The following is a 26795-nucleotide window of genomic DNA, read 5'->3' on the forward strand; positions in this document are numbered from 1 at the left end:
AACCAACAGGAACAGAGGTGTGGCTTAATGCCAAGTAACTGATGAGTAAATGAAGAGGTGTGTGACAAAGACCAAGGTTAGTGACAACAAAAATCTAGCAGCCATCAGAAAGTGAGTAGAAGATAAAACATAATAATTAACTATCACAAAAGATGTAAAAACCACAAACCAAAAAATAAAGATCCAAACACAAAAAGTAAAAACCATCATAGAACTCAAAAGTGTGAACAGTGTAACATAAGGGACCACCTCACAAGATAAACATCTAAATCAACTAATACAATAAAAGAGGTGACCAAACTAACAGTAAGAACTGAACAAAAATCATGGAACTCAAACAGGTAAGAGTAAAGAGTTCTCAAGAAGAAGTCATGAAAAAGGTAACACAACATCATATTAAGACCTTGCACAACAGACCTCCATTATTAATTGGCAGAAAACTTGGGCGGAGGATCTCTTGCAAGAGAGAGAAAGCATGATCTGACACCTGCAAACGACACTAGCAAGACAGGCCAGGGAAAAATACAGCAAAAGAGAACAAAAACATTGAATGAACAGATGGAAACGCACAAAGGGCTGGCCGATTCCAAGAAGAACTCAAAAGGAATACATAGACAAAGAAGGATCTATACGGTGGCTTACAAATGGAGAACTTGGTTTTGATGGAGAAAGAATTATAGTTGGAGCGCAAGATTAGGGACTGCTAACACAATGGCTTCAAAAAAATGGCAGGAATTTCACAGAATGATCAATGCCGATTCTGTCATGCAGCTGTTGAGAGTGTAAACCACTTAGTATCAGCATGTCAGATTCCTCACGGCAGATGAACATTACACAAGCCGACATAACAAGATATGTAAATATCTACATTGGAAAATATGCAAGGAACTGGAGGGGAAGTAGAGGGACACGTTTGGGAGTATGAGACCGCACCAGTCTCATCCAGTGGAAAAGTAACTATCTTTTATATATCGAAGGAGGTGCAGTAAAACCTGATATGTCATTTGGAACAAGCAAGAGAAGACAGCAAAAATTATTGATGTGACAGTCCCCATGACTATGGCCTGAATAGAGCTGAAAGGGGAGAAATCACGAAATACCAAGAACTTAAAAATGATCTACGATAACGTGGTCATTGAAAGACATTGATATTATACCAGTTGTGGTGGGCGCAACAGGGCTTATGAAGAAGAACCTGAAGAAATATCTGAGGCAATCCCTGGTCACCCAAGTGCTCATGAGGTGCAGATATCCGCAGTTAAAGGAACATCACCATCTTGAAGAGAGCCCTCGGATACAATGCCAGTAATGATTAATGATTAGGATGCAACTGTAGACACCAGGTTTGGGGCCCATTGCACTCTGTAAAAAAGAAATTGAAGAGAAATTTAAAAAAAGGAAGCAATGTGGAACTCATAAGCGCATAACTGGCAATGGAGGAAAAAACGACATGAAGACAAACACATGAAAGGGACAGTCATTAGTTAACTACAAAAATAACTGAACCATACCCAACAATTAAGTCAAGGAACATAAACACAAAAAACAGCTTGGAACTCAGAAGTGACAGAGTACAGAACCAGGTGAACAAACGTGATGAACCAAAGGACACGTGGAAGACAATACGCAGACTGAGGACTGGACCAGATGCAAGAGCGAGGACCAAGGACAAAGAACAAGAAAGAACCACAAGGAGGAACACACACGGATGGAAAACAATGACAGGGGACAGGACACTACTTCAGACACAGACATGAACTCAAGACTGGGAGCACACACACACCGCACTCAACACCTATGGTCAATTTAGAGATTTGGCATCACCAATCCACCTAACATGCATGTCTTTGGAAGTGGGGGTAGCTGGAGCACTCAGAGGGACCCAACACGGGGAGAACATGCAAACTGCACACAGAAAACCAGGCGGGAAATGATCCCACGACCTTCTAGCTGTGAGGCAACTGTGCCACCTTCAGGTCCACCAATTTAAAACATATATTTTTGTCAGGAGGTCTTTAGTGTGTAGCAGTGTGTATCTGTTAATGGGTGTCAATGCCAAGTAACCAAGCTTGGTTACTTGGCATTGACACCCATTAACAGATACACATTGCTACAAGACTGAGAGGCAAGTATTCATAATTGCATATTTTGAAAGATTTCTGCAACAGTAAAGGTGCATTGTGTTACTTCAGCACACTTTTGAGGTCGAAAATCACAGACACGTATTCGCCCTCTTCCAAACACCCATAGTGTCTCAGGTGGATGGTGAGGACAGAATGTGTGAGGGGAGAATGATACAGCACTCATCTGTCTCTATTTTGCTCTGTCCTCATTCTATTTGCTTTCTTCTTTTGTCACACTTATCTGCCGCTGTGATGCAGGAAGGATATTCTTTCTCTGTTAGCAGAGCAGGAACGCCACAGTAGGTTATTTTCTAAGACGATGACAGGGAAGACACAAATAACAAGATTAATGTCATACTGTTGGCTTTTTGGAGGTTCATCAAATTCATCACAAATTGAGATTACTTTCAGTGCAACCCAAAATGACTTTTTTCAAGAAAATATGGCTTTAGTAAGCAGCTGTGATGGTGTAGCTATCTCCTCGCACACAAAAGACACGGGTGTGGCCACCATTGGTGCACTGTACTTGCCGACACTCGCCACCAGTATTGGTGACTGCCGGCGTGTGCAGGGTATATAACCATGGCATGTTGTCACTGTGTTTGCATGGCGTTCTGTGATTAATAGCATAGCGTGTAAAATGTGTGCGTCATCTGCTACTTCTTGGTCAGTGTTTTATCACTCTGACCCCGTTTTTATTCTTACATTTAATCGTGGATTTGGAGTTCTGAGGAAACTGATGTTTTCAAGCCTGTCATAAAGACGACTATAGCTCAACAAACCCCTTCTGCTTCTCACGGACACAGAATGTCTGTTCTCCCTCCAGTGGCAGCTCCAGGGATTTTTTTCTGCAGGTGCTGTGGGGTAGCTTGGTATTTTGTATGAGGGTGCTATGAATTAAGGGCTCGTGTATCATGACGGCACTCTGCTACACCTCTGCTACATTCATGGGCGCGCACACACAGCCACGTTCAGATCTGCGACAGTCACCGCTGACATACAGAATGAACAAAATCACACACAAACATTTGGAATTGCCGTGACACTTGACCTCATACTTTTCAATCCACAGACCTACACATGTAGCCTATAGCCGAGGGGTGGGCAATCATGTGCCATGAGGGCCAAGACACTGCAGGTTTCCCTTTCTGCAAATCGCGTCAGCAGGTGATTTCATTAATGATCAGGTGTTTATGTTCAGGGGAGAAGCTCATCAGCAAACCCACCTGCTGAGATGATTGGTTGCAAGGAAAACCTGCAGACACTGCATTGCAATGACGCCATCATGACATCATCGATCATGATGTCGTTGAACGTCACGTTAGACTCACTCAGTCACTCACTCATCTTCAACTGCCGAAATCGCCTGCATTATTTATTTATTTATTTTATAATCACCGTGCTGTGTTCTGAACTCTGCCAATATCGTTTCGTCTCCCTCATTGGCATCTAAATGAGGCTCAAAACTATAAGGCTGTGTCCCCACAGCTTCTTCAGAAACATCTTCGCCTGAAAACAGCTTGACCTCCGCCGTGATTGCTATTGATTTAGGCTTGAATCAGCAGGTCCCGTTTTCCAGATGACGTCACAACAATATCGCCGTGACTGAGGGCTGAAATAGAGCGCAGGCTTCAGACAGCTGTTTATCCTTCACCTGTGCACTTATCATTGACTTTTATTGTTCAGGATTTTTAAAAATTTCAACATTTCATAATTTTAGTGATTATTTGTGGACATGTTTTGGTGGCACCTACACTTTAACAGCGTAATTTATCTTTTTTTTTTTTCTTGTTGGTGGTGGTGGGACAAAGCACGGTGTCCTCCAGCTCAGGCTGAGAAACACACCCAGAGCAGACAGACACTGAGGGGCTTCTTTACAAAACCCTTTTAAAAAACCCTTAACAAGTAACTTCCATCATACGGAATTAACACATTTCCAGATGTCATCTTCCAAAACAAGGGTGTTATGTGGAGAACGGTTTTCACCTGTGATGATGAATCCTGGGAACAGGTCTGATTAAAATACTTTATTTAATCTGTGAGCCTCTTTGTAAAGTTTTTGCTTCCATTGCTACATTGATTAGCTCCACGTCGTCTTCTCCATTTTTTGTAGAAGTGTTACACCGCTACATACAGGCCTGCATATGTACTACAGAGCATTTCACACAAATTTCTCAGTATCTGTGAGAACAGAGATATTTATTGAATGGAACATTTTTGAAAATGACAAAGAAAAAGATTGTATAGGGGTAGTTCTGTTTCAGTGTGGACAAGGCCTCAAAAACACGGGATGAAATTAAATCAAAATAATAAATGAGGAATTATTTTCTTGGGGGTGCTATAACTAATCCAGTGAGAACTATAGTACCCCTTAGCACCCCACTGGCGCCACTCCTGTCTCCCTCACACAGACCATTAACTTGTGTCATATAGAGTATCCTCGAGGAACGAGATTGTCGGTCAGTATCCTCTGGAATTTGTTGAGTCTTATTCTGACTGGTGACTCAAACATCAATCAATCAATCAATTTTTTTATATAGCGCCAAATCACAACAAACAGTTGCCCCAAGGCGCTTTATATTGTAAGGCAAGGCCATACAATAATTATGTAATTATGTAAACATGTATGGCTGTACCATGCCAATACTCACCGGAGCATCCATTTTGCATTTAGACCAACATGGTGGCATTTGACAGTTGCTAGGAGAAGTACCTAATCCAGTTAATCCACAATTCCTGAGAAAATAAGCGGGTCATAAATTTTAATGCCCACACCAAAGTCACTTGTCATGCGAACCACTGCATAGTCCACAAAAATATGATTAATATAACCACAAACAGAAGTTAGCCTGTAAACTCAGATTGTTTAACTCGGTAACTCTTGAAATGGATGGGGGGTGGGAGGCGTGATTTGTCCCACTCAGGTCAAGCAGGGTTATGCCCACGCGCCACCCTTTATCCAAATATGGCTTGGCTGTGATGTAGGCAGAGCAACGGTGCCAGAGCAGCAGTTTTTGGGCTTCAAAACAACTTTTCTGGGTCTCTGAAGGATACCTGTGCAGTGTAAATACAGTCTCTAGATTTTATTGATTGGTATTTGGCTGATTGATTATTGGCACCTTTTTCTGTGGAGTAATAAACTCAGAAGATATTATTGTTGCTTTACATGGTTTTTAAATGCAGTTTTAAACTAGAGCGGTAGGTTAGCATTGCAATGTAGGAAAAAGTAAATGGATGATAAAAAGTGACTGTCTTGTTACTTATTGAAACTTTGTGTTCAGCGATGTACTGTTGATCTGTGAACTGAAGCAGCCACTTTGATTTGGGGCACAGGCTGCTTCAGGGCTGTGTTGAAGGCACAAACACGACACAACACATGGTTAATCACTGCTGGAACACACAAAGAATCTGTCTGTTTGACTCTTTTTAAACTAGAATGCTTGTGACACTTGACCTCATACTTCCCTTTTTGAATTAGTTTTTTAATATTCAAACTGCCTTTTAATAAAATTTCAGTGTTGTAGCTCACAGTCAGACTGATGAGCTGATGCATTTTTGTTCATTGTTAGATACAGAGCATGTCATGAGTGCAGTTTTTGTTGATCAAGCTTTACTTTTTATACGATATACTTTTGTCATTGTCATTAGGTGATGACAGAAAACAGGAAATGATGTGAATAAAAATTGTCAGTGTCCAAATACATGTGGACCTGACTGTACTTATAGAAAAGTGGGCCAAGAACAGAACCTTGTGGCACACCATGCGTTGAAAGAGCTGATGGAAAAAACATTTGTGGAGACAGAGATGTCTGTGGGTCAGATGAGATTTAAACATTGAGATGAGATTTGATACGCAGTTCCGGTTGTTCTCTTCAAAATTCAACACTGCAGATTGAGACCCAAAACAAATGACCATTGTGTCTTTGTCCCGTTGCAGCCACCAGACCCAGACAACATGCTGGGACCATCCCAAGATGGCTGAGCTCTACCAGTCTCTGGGTAAGACACATTCTCACATTCACTGCAAAATAGCCTTTTTTTAATTTATCTCACACGACTGACTGAAGTCTATTTTAATGTAATGTATTGCATATCTGGAGTAAAACTAACATTAAGGGCATTTAAGAGATTTAGCTCTCTCTTTCACCTTTCATTTGTATCTTCTGCTCATTGTTCACTTCGATCTCTACCTTTTTGTAATTTTTTTCTTTCCCTGTTTTAGCTGATCTGAACAATGTTCGGTTCTCAGCCTACCGTACAGCCATGAAGCTCAGACGTCTTCAGAAGGCTCTCTGTTGTAAGTACTCTGCTTATATATTTTCAATTCAAAGTAATCATAGCTGATGGAGGAGGTGGAGATGTGTGTCTCCCTCAACCTTGGGTCCTCAATCAGAGGCCATGTGGACGGAGACCACAGATGTTGTACCCTTGCCTCTGTGGACTTGGTGCTTAGGGCCTGTTCTTGTGTTGCCGTCATCAGAGCCTCTGTGATGCTCTTCAGCTCAGCCTTTGCTGACCAACGGTAGCGTTTCTGATGTCAACCACCCCTCTGTCTGTTGGCAGTGCATCCCATGGAGATGCGTGGTCTTCAATGATGTCTCCTCTTGCTGTCTTCCGTTTTGGAGATAGTCCGTCTGGACCAACTTTTTGAAGTGCTCTTGGATGTTTTTTGTTTCATCCTGGATGGTGACTTTGACACGTATTAGACCCCCTCCATTTGCTGATCATACAGTCTCAGGGTGCTGGATTTTAGGTGGAAACATCCATGCATCATGTGGCACTTACATCCCTACTTGCATGTGAACTGTGCCACTCTCTTCCTAAATCCCTCTTTGTTTTATCCCTTTCTGTATCACTCGCCATCTTCCTCTTGCTGTTATTCACCTGATTTGCTTTGTCATTCTTCTTCTCTTCAGTGCCTCCCCTATCTCTTCTTTTTTTTCTGCACACACCGCTTCTCTTCCTCCACCATCCTTGCCGCTCTGCTCTCACAGCCTGTATGTGTCCATATGTGTGTTTACTTATCCTTCTTGTCTCTTGCTGGTGGATCTGAGCGTGCGAGCCGCCTACAACCTGATACGTGTGTGGTTTGTGTTAAGGCGTACAGCTGGCTGCAGCCGTACAGCACGCAGGCCTACTTTATATTACTGATGCATTCTAAAAATAAAAATTAACCCTTACGCATCTTGAGCCAGAAGAACATGGTGCCCTAATATGATTCAGTTCTCCCCTTGGAATTTTTTTAGGCTTCGTAGTCAGGCCCTCTAAGGAACACGTCAACATGTGCATGAACAATAGATTTGATACTTAAATCTAGAGTGTGGAGGATTTAAGAGTGTTTCAGAGCAGAAATGGACTGTAGCATTCATAACCATCTGTTCATTAGTGTATAAATTACCTGCAACAATGAATCAGTGTTTTTTTTTTTTAATAAGCTTAGAATGAGCCCATCATATCTCTGTGGGAGCAGGCCGCCTCATGCCATGATGGTACAGTAGCCTAACAATAGCCTAAAAGGGACATGCTCACTCCATCTTTCACATTTTGTAGCACATTGAGAAGATTGAAAAAGAAAGAAGAGGAATCAGTAGTTGCTCGCCATTTTGTAATGGCATTATGAAAAGTAAATTAATCTGTGGTCTGTGACACGGTCACGAAAATATGGGAGCACAAATTTTGTGACAGGAACGTGAAATGCAGAGTAACACATGGGGGGGGGGGGTGTCTAACAAAAACAAGGGAGTATCACCAAAGACCCTAAAACATGAAGGGCGACAAAATCGTGACCGGTGACGGCATAATGCAATCTTCAACCTCTCCACGAGATGGCACTAATTCTTACACACTATAGCTTTAAAGAAGTGTTCTACCATTAATATACGTCTATTCCTCCATTCCTGAGTTCAAGCCTGCAGCACATTACAAAAAAGTCGGGACAAGGGCAGTTTACATCTAGTAATGAGGAAAAATGAATTAATAATGATGTTATTTCAAACAGGTGATGTTACCATGAATGTAATCATGATTTGAATAGCAGTGTCAACGAAAGACTACGTTTTTGAGGAGCAGAGATGGACAGAAGATTTTCTGTCAATTTGTCAACAAATGCATGAGAAAATAATTAAAATGTTTGAAAACAACGATCCTCAAAGAAAGATTGGAAGAGATTTGGATATTGCTCACATTTAAGATACATAATATAATCAAATGATTCATGGAATCTGGAAGAATTTGTGCATGTAAGGGCAAGGGTACAAGCCTAAGCTGAATACTGATGATCTCCAACGTCTCAGACAGGACTGTATCAGGAGCCATTCATCAATAGCTGATACAACCACATGAGTAAGGGATTACTTTGGGAAACCTTTCCTTGTAGTGTAGTAGTAGCTAACCTTGTAGCGCTTGTGCGCTACAACCAAATTCTTTACTGTGCAAAAAAGAATCATTATGTTAACCTTGTCCAGGAGCAGCATCAATTTCTTTGGGCTCAGAGGTATCTGGGTTGGACTGTCATACAGTGTAAATGTGTATTGTGGCCAAACAAATCAGTATTCTAGATCTTTTCTGGAAGAAATTGTCACTGTGTGCTCTGGACCAAAGACAAAAAGGATCATCCAGACTGTTATCGACAGCAAGTCCAAAGCCAGGCTCTGTAATATTATGGAGTTGTGTTAGTGCCCTTGGCAAAGGTTTTTTGCACTTCTGTGATGGCAACAGTAATCAATTCCATTGAGTTTAGAGCAACATGTACTGCCTTCACGATGATATCTTATCCAAGGACATCAAGACAATGCAAAAGCACATTCTGCATATATTACAAAGGCATGGGTGCAGAAGAAAAGGTAAATGCTTTAGTCTCCAAACTTTTTTTGGAATGTGCTGCAGGCCTGAAATGCAGGAATGGATACATTTGTGCTCAAAAGTTTACATACCCTGGCAGATTTTTTTTTTTTTTTTTTTTGCTGGCCATTTTTCCAACAATATGAATGATAACACAGAGCAGGCAGAGATTGGAGATCTTCACTTCAGAATTAACAATTAAATGTTATTGACACCGGTTCAGTTATTGATTCTGCTTATTGGTCTCATTCCTTATTAATTCCCCACCTGATTCCTGATCAGTTTTTTTTTTTAATGGATTAAAAGTAGGACTGCAAATAATGATCATTTTCATAATCAATGAATGGATCAATTATTTTATCAATGAATTGGTGAGTTGTTAGGTTCATAAAATATTAGAAAATAGTGAAAAATTATGTTGTGTTTTCCATAGGCCAAGGTGATGCCTTCAAATGTCTTGTCTTCAGTTTAATGCCACAGAGGAGGAAAGAAACTAGTAAAATAAACCAGAAAGTATTCACAGTTAAGAAGATAAAATAGGAGAATTTGGCTTTTTTTCCCCCAGGCTCAAAATGATTAAATGATTATCAAAATATTTGTCGATTATAGTCAGTACTCATTTAATCATTGCAGCTCCCGTTGAAAGTAGACCAACACAGGTTTTCAGCAACAACAAAACTGTTTTGTTATCTCGTAGTATAAAATGCCTGCTTGAATCTGCCAAAATTCTGTTTCTTTTCTTGTTTAGAGAGTGTTCAAACCCAATGCAGTTTTCCTCCTGAGTTTTTTGGAAATGGGAGCCAATAAACTGTAAACTTCTGAATGTATCAGCATTTACGAACATTGACATTCTGGATTATTTTAATGAAACAATTTAATGGAGGTTTTTTTTCCTTTAATTCAGATCAGAACAGAAAAACAGTGCGCCTCTGTTCTGATCTGCTTCAGAGCGAACACTGAAAGCAGCTGACTGCTGATCTGTGCTGTTTGCGGCAGAGATATGAAAAAAATGAGAAATATATTCTTATTTCTTTAATTATTTGGTTGAAATTGCAAAATAAAACAAAAGTATGACACCATAAGCTTGAAATACGGTCAAATTGGTACATTTTTCAGCAACATTTCAGTTCATTTTTTGGAAAATCTATGCTGGGTGGGAGAGAAAATTTGAACTCAAAAATTTGCAGTAGTGGGTGGTACCACCCAGCTCCGCCCATCGTAGCTAGAACCCTGTCCCCTGATTTTCAATTTTCAATTTGAAAAGTTTGAATTCCTAAGTCACAATATCAGCAGCCTGGGGGCATTCACCTCAAAGCGTGAAAATCTCATGTTGTCCTTGTGATTCAGATTTGGACTCCCCTCTGTATTGTCCAATAAAGAAAAGAAAGAAAAACAAAAGGTCCAGTTTCCTCCCCCGAAAAAAAAATGTAAGTGCTAATTAGGGCTGGGTATCAATCAAAAAGTTTCGATAACGGTACCAATACCTTCACTTCAATACCAGTTCCTGAACGATACTTTATTTGAGACCAGTTTTATTTTATAATTTTATTATCAACAACATTTTATTGAGTCTTAAATGATTGAATATGAAATTGGTTACTGGATCCTTGATCTCTGGATTAAATAAAATCTGCATGCTGGATTCTTGGTCTCTGTACATAAATAGAAATAGTTTTTGTCAAAAGCATTTCCTTTCAGATATTTGGCATGAATGTCACTCCATATGTCTGAGCTGAACTCAGCCAGTTGTGCTGCACGTCAGCGCAGTACGTCTCATTTTGGGAGGAAAAAACCTTTTGATCGATTGCAGTTTATTGTTTGCATTACAATGTTTGGAAAGAGGTGTCATTTGATTTAAACGCCGATTAACATTGAAGTTATTAATTCTGACCGGACTCTATCTTTCGAACTTGACTCGGCAGAGAACCGCGCAGCATTTGGAGCTGTATGCATGGAACGGAGGATGATTCTCATTTCTTTCTCACAACAAGACAGGAATCCCAGTTAGTGACTTTAATCTGCACAAAAGTGACTCACGATTGACATATTTTAATGGCTTTGAGAGGGGTTATGAAGTGGATTTGTCACTTCTGAAAAGCAGCGAAGCAGTGAACCAACAAAGCAGTGGATCAGAGCACTGCTTCAGTGGTTCATTGCTTCAAAGTGGAGCCGTTACAGAAGCGGTGATTACAGACCCGCTGCAGGGTCTGCAGTCAACGTAGAGAATGATCATTTTCCCGATAAAACACCCTCAAAAACGGCCGCTCTGAAGGAACGATAAGAGAATCGTCAAGTCTTGATCACGTGATTAACATCTGGGTACCGAAACTTGGCACTGAAAGACGAGGCATGTTTTGATACTCGTTACTACCAAAGAATTTTGGGCGGTGCCACAAAAGAACCAAAGTTCGGTACCTAGCCCTAGTGCTAATGACAAATGCGCTACGTAGCAAATAACTAAAATTGATACTGAAACCAATTTACACAGACTAAAAAGTACTTATGCTCTTTCTTGTAAGAAGAATGGAAAAATGGATTAGAAAAATAATCCAAAAATGATCCTAAGATCTAAAAAAAATAAGCCACAAACAAATACAAAAACAAGGACGTGTTGCACATTATTTAATGTCCCAGTTAGCAACACAGCATCAAAGTATTCATGATTTTAAGTCTATCCGCACACATACGGTAATAATTAGTGGTTGCTGATGTGTTTTATTGCTAATTATTCCTCTCTCTTCATCAATCAGCAGGTGCATTTCTGGAAAATGTCTTACTCTGCATTTCTCGGCGTGTCCTGTACATTTTAAGAAAAGCAGAAACATCCCGATGGCTGACAGACAGATTGAAACGAATGTCCGATAACAAAATTTTCTTTGCTTTCATTTCAAAGTGAAGGTTCGCAGTGCTGGTATGTTTTAAATCACCTGATTTAAATCGCTGTAAAAAAAAAATCATCAAATATAATTTTTTTAGAAATCGGTAGTTGAAACATCACAGAAATATGAAATCAGTACCATTAATTAATGGTACTTGTACATGTTGTATGTGCACCTTTATGTTTTGACATGTCAGTAAAGATTATAGCAAATAATATTGTTTGTATACTCTCATTTAGAAAAATGAAATAAGTCAAATGAAAAATAGATTTAAATCAATAAATGTCTATTTAAATAGAAAAAAACAAAACAAAATCATGACTATTTAGAAAAAAGTCTATTTTTTTTTTACCAGCCCTGAAGCTTCAGATTTATAGAGGCTGTGCAGTCAGACAGGAGGCGACACATTTCACCCTGAAACTCTTAACTTTTTCAGAGAATTTTGGATCCTGTGTGCTGACTCTGCTGTTGTGTCACAGGATGCTATTTTGCTCTTGCCGTGAATGTGCACATGGAATGTCTCCACAATGCTGTTTTACAGGCTGAACACGCAGCTGGATTTCTTACATTGGAAAAAAAGTCCGAATGCGTTATTTTGAAAGCAATAATGGACTTTCTATCTAACGTGCCAGAATCATGAGAGACCTTTGTGTGGAGCTCCGAGACACCGGCTGGCGATTGCGCATGTGGGGACTTCTTTGGTATAGTGGGCTTTCTGTATTTCATCTTGGAAATCATTTCTACAAGTGGGCGAGTGCCCTGTTTAGTTTTTTTTTTTTTTTTTTTTTTTTGGTTCTTCTCAGTAGAGCTAGTAGGCTTTATTTTTTATTTTACTTTGAGATATTCTGTTCTTGATGTGACGTTCTGTAATGGAGCAGTGCACACTAGGGTTAGACTACAAAACCTTTTTCAAAACTTTCATTTTCCTGATGTTGCATTGATGAACTTTTACCATAGATCACTTTTTTGAAGTTTATTTCATTGGATCATGAAAACAACCTCCTGCACCTAGCACCGCATCACTTTTAAAAATACATGAGTTTACACAAATACTATTTAAAAATAACGTAACAAGAAAAGAATAGCAAGTATCAAGAAATAACAAGAAAATATATACAAATAAATATTGCTAAAATATATTAATAACAATAATTAAATAAATAAAAATAAAGGTTAAAATAGATAAAATTGATAACAGATGATCATCTCTGACCACAACAGCAGTCAATACTGGTTGCAAAAATGGTGTTGTAGCCAGGCTTCAGAGAACATTTCGAGACAAGAGATCGATGAACCTCAATACATCGGCTGCCAACACCACATTCTTGATCTTGTTCTGCGACATGTATTGGACTTCTTTTTTCCTATACGGTCACAGTCACCTAACATTAACTATGAGGTTTATTGATGAGATTTTGGAACAGTATGATGATTTGCAAAATGCATACATGGACACAGAAGTGATACAGAGTATGAGAACCTTGGCTGGAGAGATGATTTTAAATTCCCTTTTGAGCTTTTTGAAGCATACAAGTTTTACAAAACGGAGGAAAATGGCCTCACATCAAATGGCACAAGCTGCCAACACTTCACAGTGCCAGGTTGAACTCATGAGGAATTTTTGCACTTATTGCATTTTTCCTTCTTCCAAGTGGTGAGAACAGCTGAAGGTAACTTGTGATTTCATTGCAAACTACATGGTCGCGGGCCTGGTTTTCTAACCAACACTATTAAGAGATAGATTATGAAGACCTGCTGTTAGCAATATCCAAACTTAAGTGTCCCAAAGATGTGAAATGCTTCTCTACTCACTGGAAAAGGAATTGTCAGTGCTTGATGTGCCTCGCTCCAACACAGTAGCTGAGACAGCTGTAAGGTTGATGGAGGAGGTTCGTTCTACTTGCAAAACAGATAAATATCTTAACAGCAAATTTATTAACACTAATACACAAATCTGAAACACTATTAAAAATACAATAGATGCTATATGTACTCATTTTCATGTATTCCTTGTGTATTGTATGTAAAAGTGACATGTTTATAATAAAGAGTGTTTGAGCCGCTAGGTGTTTTAATGTGAAATATGAAACTGTCTTAGGTGCGGGAGGTTTTTTCAAGGTCTGGCAAAACCAAAGTAATTTTTGTGAGTTTTAGTTAAAAGTTCATCATTTATAATCCCAGGCTAATAAATTTGAGATTTGTCATAACCCTAGTGCACACCACACTTGCACAATGTGCACGTGGACCTTTCCGCTGTTTTCCAAGATGTTCCATGATGGCGCCACGTACAGCTGCCTCTGTGTTTTGGTGCACACTCTTTAGATTGTTTTTGTGTTACTTTTTTGATTTGCAATGGTTCCTGGATTTCTTTCACCCGCATAGAGTTCACGAAGATCAGGGGAACAACACCAGTGGATTTGTTTCCTGTTTTTCTCGAGCCTTCATTGGATGTATTGGACATCTTGGCCAAGAGTCCCCTCACCCTGGCCCGTGCAGTGAAACTCCAGAAAAGAGGGAGATGCGCCGGTGCGCTTGTGCAGCTTCGCCGACATACCCACCATACACTGCTACCAGAAATATTCTTCTATATGCACTCCGTGCAAGATAAAATGTACAAACTCCAGATATTAGTGGGGAAAAGCAGAGAATTCACTACATCTGCAGTTTTGTGCTTCATGGAGACGTGGCTCTGCACTACAGCTGGCATGCTTCCAACTTTCCAGAGTGGACCGAGACGCAGGACTCGCCGGCAAAGGAACGGTGGTGGAATCTGTTTTTTATGTCAATAGTAGTTGGTGTAATGATGTGACAGTGATCCAACAGCATTGCTTTCCTGATCTGGAAACTTTTTTGTTAACTGAAAACCATTCAACGTGCCCCGTGAGTTCACCTCATTCATTCTGGTGGTGTTGACATTACCACATCCACCGCAGGCCAACATGCACGAGACACAATGCATGCTTGCCGACCAGATACTGTGTGTGGAGCAGACTAACCCGGACTCTTTAGTTATTGCCCTCGGCAACTTTAACAAAGATAATCTCAAACTCCCCAAATACAGGACAGTTTATTTAAGTGTCTGACTAGAGAGAACTCTGGATCACTGATACACAACTATGAGCAGTGCTCATACCTTGCAATGTGCAGCACTGGGCCACTCAGTCCATGCCATGGTCCACCTGATTCCTACCTGCAGGCAGAAACTAAGGCTCTGCAAACCTGTAGTGACGACATCTAAACAGTGGAGCAGTGAGGTTGCAGAAGATCTTCAGGCATGTTTGGAAAATGTGGACTGGGATGTGTTCAAGACTGCTACCAACAGTCTGGATGAGTACACAGAGGATGTGACCTCATATATCAGCTTCTGTGAGGACTTCCGCATACCATCACGCACCACAGTGAAGTATAACAACTCAGACAGAAGAGGCTGCAGAAGAATGAGGCTTTCAGGAGTGGGGATAAAGTCAGATTTAAAGAGTCAAAGTACTGGTTTTGAAAGGCGGTTAGGGAAGCTAAACAGCTGTACACTGAGAACGTCAACATCAGTTATCAGCCAATGACCACTTCTGTCTGGAAGGGGCTCAAGCACATCACAAACTACAAACCTAACCTTTCCCACTGTTTCAACAACTCTCGTCCGGCCTTGTCTCTACTGCAGATTTGAAAGACAATGGGACAGTCCTAATACCATCACCCATGATCACCAGCTCCAACCCATCAGCACCTCCTCCCCACCTCAACTGGGGTCCGCTCCCACACAACTGCTCACAACAAGGACCCCCACCTCCTCCCCCACCATGCCTCTCTCCATTCATGAGAGTGATGTCAACAGGCTCTTCGAGAGACAGAGCCCACGTAAAGCAGTCGGACCTGACTGTGTCTCCCCATCCATGCTGTAGAACTATGCAGACCAAATGTCTCCAGTGTTCACAGACATCTTCAACAGGCTCTTCAAGAGACAGAACCCACGTAAAGCAGTCAGAGCTGACTGTGTCTCCCCATCCATACTGAAGAACTATGCAGACCAAATGTCTCCAGTCTTCACATACATCTTCAACACCTCACTGGAGATATGTCAGGTGCCATCATGCTTCAAGACCTCCACCATCATCCCCATCCACAAAAAACAAAGAACTGCAGGACTTAATGGCTACAGACCCATTGCCTTGACCTCTGTGGTGATGAAGACCTTCAAGCGCCTTGTTCTCACCCACCTCAAGGCCATCTCTGACCCATCTCTGACCCATTCTTCGATAAGCTTTGTGAGCTTGGCATGCCTGACTCCACCTGTACGTGGATCACTGACTTCCTGTCTAACAGGAGGCAGCATGTGAAGCTGGAAGGAAATGTCTCCAGCACTTGGTCCATCAAAACCGGATCCCCCAAGGCTGTGTTCTTTCTCCTCTAGTATTGTCCCTGTACACCAACAGCTGCACCTCCAGTCACCAGTTGGTGAAGCTCCTGAAGTTTGCAGACGATATGACCCTCATTGGACTCACCTCTGATGGGGACAAGTCTGCATACAGATGGGAGAATGATAACCTGGTGTCCTGGTGCAGACAGAACAATCTGGAGCTTAACATCCACAAGACAGTGGAGATGGTTGTTGACTTCAGAAAGAACCCAGTCCTGGCTGCCCCCAGTCACCATTGTGGATTCCTTCTACTACCTGGGGATCACCATCACCCAGGACCTCAAGTGGGAGCTGAACGTCAGCTCAACGCCAGAGACCCCCCACTTACACTGCCTCTCTCCCCCGCTACTATGAAACACAGATTGGTCATCCCGACACTGAACGATACGGCAATCACCTGTTTTTGCACTATTCCATTCCATTATGTTTTATTTATTTAACAATATAGTTTTATCTATTTGACTCAACTTCTTATAGAAGTGTTTTTCTTTTCCTATTGTTTATGCACCAGTAACACCAGATCAAATTCCTTGTATGCGCTGACTTACTTGGCAATAAATTTGATTCTGATTTTCAGGCTGTCTGATCACACAGATGCATTTTTTAGATTTTTCACAGTTACTTCTAATTGTGCATAAAGCTGAACATCCAGCAAATTGTTTCTAACAGGCTGCTGTTTTTTCCTTGACTGCATCAAAATGAACAGTTATCACTTAACAAAGAATCATCGTAACACGGCATCACACTTATGTAAACTTTGCAGTTAAACTGTGGCTCCATTCTTAACGTTAGCAGATACATTCTATTCAAGCGCGTGCTGGGACATTTTCCTCAAAAGAAACGCTCTCAGAAACACTTAGAAATGTTATGATTTCAGTGCAAAATGTCCTTTAAAGCATAGAAGAATGGAAATAATGCACACCGCTATCCAGCACCAAAATATCAAAGAATGAAAGTATGCCTTCGTTCCGGAAGAATTTCAATTTCCATTCTGCTGTTTTCTTCATAAAACCCTCCCTGTTCACTTTTACAGGGGCTGCAGCATTGTTGTTAGCCTCCGATCTGATCAATCCCATGGCAGACAGCGTTGATTGAGTTGACTGTCCACCGGCCTCTGTCTCTGTGACGTTCTGCGCCGGCGTGCATACTCCCCGGGTGGATCTGTGATCGCAGCGTCCCACACGGGCTGTGGTCACCGCCAAGATGAAACAAAAAAATGCAGAAATCATCCTCTGGTTTCGTGTAATGCTTGCGTTTTGCCATCGTTTGGGTCGTCTGGATATAAACAGGATAAAATAAACAGCTGAAATTGTTTATGTGAAATTTTCCCATAAAAATGGGTTTGTGTGCAGTCCGATTCCCACCAAGTCTCTCGCTAAAACATGGAGAGATGACGCCACAGTATATCGGCGGTGGATGGAAGTATAACGGGAAGGTCTTCTTATTCCATTGTCTGGGGAGAACTCTGCAGTTTCACTTATTAGCCCATACCACCCTTTTGAAATACAAATCACTTCTTTCTGTTGTTTAGTAATTTCACACCCACAGCATGGCCCGATAGTTAGTCATCACGAGTTCAGCCTATCAACCCTGAAGGCTGCTTGCTGTCCCACACACTCTCACAGAAGAAAGTAGAGCTGTGCAGACTTGAGCTTTGTTAGCTGTATTTATTTGTTCAACATTATAATGTTCCTTAAAGCTCCCTGCACTGTTTGTGTGAATGTCATGTTGAAAGGTTCTGTGAATTGAACATATGTTGGAAGGCATTTCAAGAAAGTTTTATCTTAAGAGTTTTAAGGGGAAAAAAATCCATTTTGTTTACCGCCACTGCAACCCCAATAAGTGTCAAAAAATGAATGCATTTTTACATTAATTTCTAATCACTGTTTGGTGCCACTTGTTTCCATTTGAATGTTTTCATTATTTCATTCTCGTTTCATGCACTGTAGCATCTTAATATCATACTTTAAGATGGTATTGTTTCTGTGCCTGCACACATGGGGGAAAATGTGGGTGGGAGATGTGAATGTTGCATGCTCTTCCCTCCCTCCACACATTCAATCAGGTTGCCTTCGAGCAAGGCACCGAGTCCCTGACTGCTCCACCGGAGCTGCTTAATGTGCCATAGTTTATCTTTTGACAGCTTACCATGCATTATCAACACTTTGGCTTGTCCTCGGGGCCATGATATGTTTTCTTGGGAGACAGTGTCGGCTTTCAAAGTGCATAATAAACCATCAAAAAGGAGTGGGTTCTGTACCTCCAGGTCTTTGTTGGTACTTGTGCCATTTTTATATGTTGTTTAATAACCCCAACGATTTGTCAAGTTAATTTGAGTGGGAGATGTTCTTTGCCAAAGTTGGCGTTTTTGTTGAAGTATTATAAATATGTGACTGCTTTTTCCGTGCATTTGAAATTGTGCCTTTGTTCAAAAAAGAAGTCCGATCTTCTTGTCCCCCCACAAATTGCCAGTTTCCTATAGGAGGCTGCAGTGGGTGGCAGTGACAGATAAGGTTTTGCGTACAGGTGGGTGGTGTAAAATAAGAACTGGGATTTTGAGGTCTGAAGTTAATGCAATGGTGAAATGTAATATGATGGGTTATTGATCCCTTTAGGGAAAAAAAAAATTATTGCTTGGCTCCTTTCCACAGGGCCATCAGTAGTCCACAAAAAGCAAAGCACCCCAGGAGCTGGTTGGGTTTCAGTTTTTTGAGCAGAGAGGAGCAAGACCCCACAACCTCTGCTTTGAGAGTCATGTCTATAATCACCAGCAGAATTACACATGAGGGGGCCCATCAGGCCAAAATATCACATTTGTTCTCAACCCCGGAGGAGTCAGGGTGCTGAGACAGTGACATTTACTCATGTTCTTTATTTCACTTCTTAGTCTGTCTTAGATCACTTTCATTGCCAATTTAAGTTCTTCTTTGGTCATTTCAAACACAGCATTCTCCTGTGGTTTAACATGCACTTCAATGAAAATATCTTGTGAGGGACAGTGCGATCCGATTTCAGAGATCAGTATCTGGGCGAGTAGGACTTTTTTTGGCTGATGATATTGTTTTGTTTTGTTTTTTTTAGATGTAGGTCGTACCCTGTATTTCATGAGTGATATGTCGACAGAGCTGATAGTCAGCACTCCATTCGGTGCTCATGTATTTTTGACAGATGTCGCATTTGGCTTCAAGTCCAGTCCCCTGGTCTTAATGATTGGTCTGAATTGCTGCTTGAAAGTGTGCAAATGTTTTCACTTTTGCTTTACTTCACTTTTGTTTAAAAAAAATGGCAAAGAACAGCTTGGATTACAGGTAGGGTTTTTTTTCTTGTTGAATTTCAGAGCTGTTCAATTGTCAAGCATATAGACTGGATTTGTTTTAATCTGGTTTAAGTGCGCCCTGTACAAGTGTATTTTCCAAGAAAATACAAGTGTCAGATCAGGACATGATATCAGCAGAAGCTTTAATCAGGTTGTGTTTGGAGGGAGTGGGGGTGAATTTGATCAGGGTATCCTCAGTTGTGATGTATGTACTCTCAGACCAAACACTTTTCAGATAACCGATGATGACTACTAATAATGTCTGCTAAGACACCATGCGGCTGGTAGAGTGGAGCATTATTAAAGGACTGTGTTCTTTAAGAATGAAGGAAAGGATTTTTTTAAAAAACAAACTGCTAAAAAGAAATATATTGTTGTCAATGGGGCAACTACAGTAGAGTTCCAAATAAACTCAAATCATGTGTTTTGGAACCTTAAAATTGCACAGTGTAGTTATTAACATATTCTCATACTTTATGATTAGTTAAATCCTGGTGATACTAATACATTTCTGTTGGAGCCAGTTACTGTTTGCAATAATTTTTTTTTTAAGAATGTCACTGGATTAACATAAACTGACATGTTAGGAAAAAAAAACTGGTGACTGTTTGTTTAGAGAATGGAATATATATGATATGCGGATATAATCAGACTCATTTTGGTCAATAATGATGCCTGATATCGAAACACTGGGGTTTTATTACTATACGTTCATTGAAGAAGACCAAGTCTCTCCTGCTCCAGAGTTGACCTACATTGTATTTAAAATGAATGATAGTTTAACTAAAAATAACTTTTTTCATGTAGCTTTCTATTTTATTTTAATTTGATTTAAAGCAGCACATTGGATTAGTGGTTAGCACTGTTGCCTCACAGCAAGAAGGTCATGGTATCGTTTCCCACTTGGGTTCTTCCTGTGTGGAGTTTGCATGTTCTCCCAGTGTTTGTGAGGGTTCCCTCCAGGTACTCAGGCTTCCTCCCACATCCAAAGACATGCAAATTAAGTGGATTGGAAACGTTCAATTGTGTGAAGGTGTGTGTGTTTGTTTGTCTACATGTGGCCCTGCGACAGACTGGTGTCCTGTCCAGGCTGTACCCTGCCATACACCCTATGACTGCTGGGATAGCAGTGTGGGACACCACACAGGAAGGCCACAGGTGGGAATCGATCCCAGCACATTTTTACTGAGAGGCAACAGTGCTAACCACTAATCCACTCTGCTGCCCCATGTTACAATATGTAGTTAAAATAAAGAATTCAACCACTTCATAATAAAAAAAACCTGCATGTCTGATTCATACAACAGATTTTCTGCTTGTCCCAGGTTATGGGACAACCGTTAATATCGAACACTGCTGTTCCACAGAGTGGAGTGAGACAGAATGATGACTGACTCACATTTTGTAAATCCAATCGCCATCAATTAAAAAAAAAAAGCCTAAATGTGCATGTAAATAGTTTGGCGTGAACCCGTGTCAAAGCAGCTTTTGTTCTTGTCACACCAGCAATTTTAATACATCTTTGGTTTGACAAAAAAAAAGGTTATATTATAAAGCCGTACTTTTTGGGAGTCTCAAATTTAATGAGTCAAATCGAATCACGCTCAAAATTAGAGATTTAATGATGCATCGAGTCATTGCAGTGTGAAATGGTGTTGAAGCAAACTGCTGTTAGATTGAATAGTTACGCTGCTGTTGAGTGCACCAACATTAAATATCTGTAAAACAAACAGTGTTACATAAAACCTGGCAGAGGGATGGAAATGGAGATGCATCATAATTTTTTTTTGCACTTTTTCTTTCATGTCTCAAGGAGAGATAATGGACAAGTCTCCTTGCAAACAAGTGCAATATATCTGTTGTTTTTTTGGGAGGGGGTACGGGGGGGGGGGGGTGTCCCACAGGATGCTGGCTTAACTGACAGAGCAGCTGTAAGTGGAGAAGCTGTTTCAGTAAACCCAGCGTCCTGTGGAACAAAAAAAATCCACTTACAAGCAGATATTTTATCCACTGGCTCATCGATTGGATCTTGACCCAGGGGTTAAGAATCAAAGGCTGAGATAATCTCACTTTTATGTAAGAATAGAAGTGATGCACTCTTTTTTTTATCCTGCGTTCCTCATTACTTCTGAGCAGCTGAGTGAAACCGCTCGCAGTTAACAGGCTTACTAAAGCCGGTTAAGTGCTGTGATAACCAAGGCAGATAATGAGTTGGACCCAAAATGCAATGAGGCAGGTGAAGCACAAAGGTACAAAAAGTTCATTGAAACGTGAGTCTGGTGACTGTGGGCAAGGTGCAGGAGAAGCTGACGGTACTGGAAGCTGCTGGAAGCTGGGTTGTGGATTGTCATGACCAGGTGGGTGCCAGTGGAGCTGGTGGCGGCTGGAAACTCGAGGAACAGGAATCAGAAATGAGGTCAGCAAAGAACAGGCGCAGGAAAATGTTAGACACAGTTACATACTTAGGCTGAAGGCTGACTGTACCGCTCAGGAGACTGGTGGAGCTGGAGTGGAACACCGTAGGTTGGAAGCAATGGAAGGGAGGAGAGAGAGAAAGAGACAGAGAGAGAAAGCAAGGCCACCAAACTAGCAGAGAGCACAACAGTTAACAGTCTCATTTGTTCTACGTCATTTGTAGCATTTTGAGACTGCCACTGTGATGCAGGAGAAATGATCCACCTCAGCCTGGGTTCAGTCTGAGGTTGGATTAACAGATACGGGTGTCGCTCTACCAGGTTAAGTAATGGGAAGTAAAAGGTAAAACATTTATGCATATCTCATCATAGTGCACACGTATCCACTCTGCACTAACGCACTTTGTACTTGTCAGAATCATTCAAACAAGACTGCCCGCTGTGATAACAGTGAAGCTTTGTTGCACTGTTGATTTGCTGACAGTCGTAAACCTGTAGCAAACACGTCAGGTAACATCTGTTGTCATTTTGTGTATGCATATTTTTTTTTATTGCACTTTGCGCTCTGCAGCAACGTGATGCACTTCACAACACATATTAAAATGAAAATAGTGTTGGAAACAGTTTTATGTGAAAACCCAGAAATGACGGCCGTGATGCTCGGCAAATAATGTGTTAATTTCTCTTTGTGAAATATCGTGTCAGTCTGCTTTTACCGGAGCCTTCAACATGCTTATGGAGGGTGAGCATTTTTACAAACTGAGATTTGCTGTTGAGGAGCAGCAAGCGCTCCATTGCATAACTGTTTTATTTGTTTGCTAGATTTTGAAGTAAAAACTGTATTCAGATGTAGCCAGAATTTGTCGCCTGGTTCTTCATGTTCTGTGTGTCGTTTTATCATGGACCAAAAACAGGTGTATTTTTTCTGTTGCTAAATTGTGTGGACAATCCAAATGTTTGCATGTTGGGTTGGAGACAGTTTTGCGAATGATTTACTAAAGGCGTGTTAACCCCCAAAATGTGAATCAGTTGCAAATCATGAATTCCAAAACATGAATACTAAAAAAAAAATCTCACATTTTGTGAGATGTGTATGCACATCTCGCACAGTTTTATCACACAGCACAATGCCACAGATGTCGCAAGATTTGAGGGAGCGTGCAATTGGCATGCTGACAGCAGGAATGTCAACCAGAGCTGTTGCTCGTGTATTGAATGTTCATTTCTCTACCATAAGCCGTCTCCAAAGGCGTTTCAGAGAATTTGGCAGTACATCCAACCAGCCTCACAACCGCAGACCACGTGTAACCACACCAGCCCAGGACCTCCACATCCAGCATGTTCACCTCCAAGATTGTCTGAGACCAGCCACTCGGACAGTTGCTGGAACAATCGGTTTGCATAACCAAAGAATTTCTGCACAAACTGTCAGAAACCGTCTCAGGGAAGCTCATCTGCATGCTCGCCGTCCTCATCGGGGTCTCGACCTGACTCCAGTTCGTCGTCGTAACCGATTTGAGTGGGCAAATGCTCACATTCGCTGCCGTTTGGCACGTTGGTGAGGTGTTCTCTTCACGGATGATGCGAAGGAGATGTGTTGCACTGCATGAGGCAAATGGTGGTCACACCAGATACTGACTGGTATCCCCCCCCAATAAAACAAAACTGCACCTTTCAGAGTGGCCTTTTATTGTGGGCAGTCTAAGGCACACCTGTGCACTAATCATGGTGTCTAATCAGGATCTTGGTATGGCACACCTGTGAGGTGGGATGGATTATCTCAGCAAAGGAGAAGTGCTCACTATCACAGATTTCGACTGGTTTGTGAACAATATTTGAGGGAAATGGTGATATTGTGTATGTGGAAAAAGTTTTAGATTTTTGAGTTCATCTCATACAAAATGGGAGCAAAACCAAAAGTGTTGCGTTTATATTTTTGTTGAGTGTAGATAGATAGATAGATTCAGTAGTTCATGGATTTCAGTTTACGTATCAATTACTGCAGGAAATCTTGATCACAAACCCTATCACCACAAAAATGATTTTATTTTTTTGTTTTGCGGGGGGGTGTCACTACAGCCTGAGGAGGTGATCCGAGCGGGTTCTTGCTTCCAGTGTGACGTGCGTCCCTCTATGGGGACAGTGAAAGGTGGGGAATTTGACTGGGACGAGCCACCGGTCAAATGGGAACGTAAGTGTCAAACTCAGGGAGGACAGAAACCTCTCCCTCTGGTAAACGGCTCAATAATCTTTAAGAGAAATGTTGTAGAAAAACAAACAACACTAGTTGCTAACCGCAGAAAGGTAGACAACGAGCTACAACATTATTTTTTATCCATATGAGCCGTCCTCTGAGCTGGAATAATAGCATTGATCTGAATGAGCAGGCTGCTGTGAAATGGAAGCGTAGGGACCGTCTACAAAGTGCTAAAACAAAACGAGACACCAGAGAAATATTCAATAAACTCAGGTGTGGTTTCACCAAATTCACTGCACACATCATTGGTCTCCTGCTGGTTATAGTACACCATTTAATTATATGCTGCTTATACCGTATACCGTATATACCGTTTAATTACATGCACTTCACGTGAACATTGTGCAAACAATTAAAAAACACTGTGTGTGAGTGCGAGTGATTGCGTCAGTGCACCGCATCACAGCGCAGCTTATCTGAACGATTATACCAAGATGTTAAATCTATCATAAATGTACTTTTACAGCTACTCATAAGAAGGAATGAACATGTGCCTGTTTTACCAAGCTATTACAATGTAAACATTACAAATAATGACCTTTTAGATGGTTCCAAATGCATTCTCCACCTCATGAAGTGCAGGAAAGAGAGAGAAAAAAAAGCAGCAGCTGAAACGGTCCTCTGTGATTCAAACTCTGACAGAAAATGATGACTCCGCTAAATAATTATTTTATATATGCAGCGTGCAGCGCACAAAGTGCAGCATCCAGCTGGGAACACAGCGAGTGGCATTGTCACAACGAAGTGCGCGAGAGAGTGTGGAGCCAAAATGCGTGCAAATTTCAAGGCTCCTTAAGACTAACTGCACAACTTAAGCGAGTTCACTGCAGAAAACAAAGCCCTCCATAAGGATGATTTGGTGTCCGAAACCTACCACAATATTTCACAGGACACACTGACATTGTTTGGACTGCCATGATGTTTTGGATAAAAGCAGCAGTGCACTGTACTTTTGATGCTGTGCGATTATATTGTAAATGGTTGTGCAACTGTCTCCCACCATTGCACCAACGACAAGCTGAGTAACCGAGCTACTGTTTGCACAGACTCTGAGTTTCGAGGATGTTTAAGTAGCTTTTCACCGTCGGACCCCCTCCTCATTATTTCAAGTGGAAGAAAGAAACAAGGGGCTGTGGAAAGCCAGCCAGCGCATGGACTATTATTTGTACATGCTTTCAGACAAAGGTTAACTGCAGCTTGTGCACAACCAAGACCACATCTGCTTTTAACAAGCTGGGAAGGTTTGCACACAGCTACATGCCTCAGGACAGAATGATAAAGTAGATAACAGTTCCACGCCTGTGCAGGCATGCTGTTTGCTGTACTTTAGACCATTACAGCATTGCAGCATTTTTTTTTTTTTTTAATGATCCACAGTAATACCGGGCAATATTGCAAAAAGCATATCACAGTATTTTCCCATATGAATTACTATTGGTGTATAATTTAAGAAACTGTAGTATTTTTCAACCTTGGGTTTATTTTTGGTTGTTTTGGAGTTCATCTTTTAACGCGGGACAAAAACAATGCAAAACATTTCAGTATCTATTTTGAACTAAAAAGCATTGTCAGGCTAAACAGCTACATGATGTAATTGAATGGGACAAATGAAAAAGACTCAGAAAACGACTTCTGGTCACCTCAAAACATGTGAAACTGACAGCTTGGAGAGGATCCTCACAGAGGTAAATGTGTGCATGTACACCTCAGTAAATGAAAGAAATCTTTTAAAATGAACAATTATACCGTTAGCTGCTTATGTTAGCTTCCTGGCCATTTGGTGGCACCCAAAGTGGTGATAAACTAGAGGCCCCAGTGGCACTGAGCCGTGTCCAGGCAAAGGGGTGCAGTCGCCATTTTTATTCCGGGCAATTTACTGAGCAGTACTCATTGACGTTCATTTAGTCTTGTCAAGAAACAGGTGGAATATGCCGGAAAGCTGCACATGTTGGAAAAGCCACAAACGGAGGAACAAGGGAGACAATATTTCCTTCAGTAAGTAAGTGGTTTTGATTATTCTTGTCACTTTGTCCGTGACATTTGGTTAATAAACAGGTGTATGTTGCCTGTCGTGCCTGTGTCATCCAAGGGCACGGACCATTAACTCTTCACTTATGTCTAGTTGATATTTTCCCCTGCTAGACCGATGTCTAGTTAAAATACTTGTATTTAGTGATTAAAATTTTCGACAAGACCAATGATATTTTTTTTTAACTTGCACCTTAAATAACTGACCTGCACCAGTCTCCACTGGGACATAACAAGCTGGTTGGTAGTGAGGAACAATCTTCATAATGACTGAAACCAAAAAAAAAACTACACCTTAATAAGACAGTCAGTCGCAATTATTTATTATATAATGGCTGAGTGGATCCTTGTCATTCGATTGGTGCTTTGTATGTCACGTGACATTCATTATTTGTCCCATTTGTGTTGCGTTGCATTTAGAGTGCAAATTTGGTTCCATACGCGCGCACACACATACACACACACAAAACAAATCCACTGCAGTTGTGTTAGGAGGAAGTTACAATGAAAAGCTGGACTAATTT

The 26795-nt window shown here is 41.0% G+C and overlaps 1 protein-coding gene across 1 annotated transcript in view; it reads left to right on the top strand.

The window, feature by feature from the left end:
* dmd (dystrophin) overlaps nt 1-26795 on the top strand; it is a 1392820-nt gene that overhangs the window by 1266093 nt on the left and 99932 nt on the right. The window contains exons 69-70 of the mRNA XM_034174291.1: nt 6061-6122; nt 6346-6420. Of these exons, the coding sequence (XP_034030182.1) occupies nt 6061-6122; nt 6346-6420 (137 nt within the window). The remainder of the gene's footprint in view (nt 1-6060; nt 6123-6345; nt 6421-26795) is intronic.

The sequence above is a fragment of the Thalassophryne amazonica genome, chromosome 1 (genome assembly GCF_902500255.1).
Source record: "Thalassophryne amazonica chromosome 1, fThaAma1.1, whole genome shotgun sequence".
NCBI classification, from domain to species: domain Eukaryota; kingdom Metazoa; phylum Chordata; class Actinopteri; order Batrachoidiformes; family Batrachoididae; genus Thalassophryne; species Thalassophryne amazonica.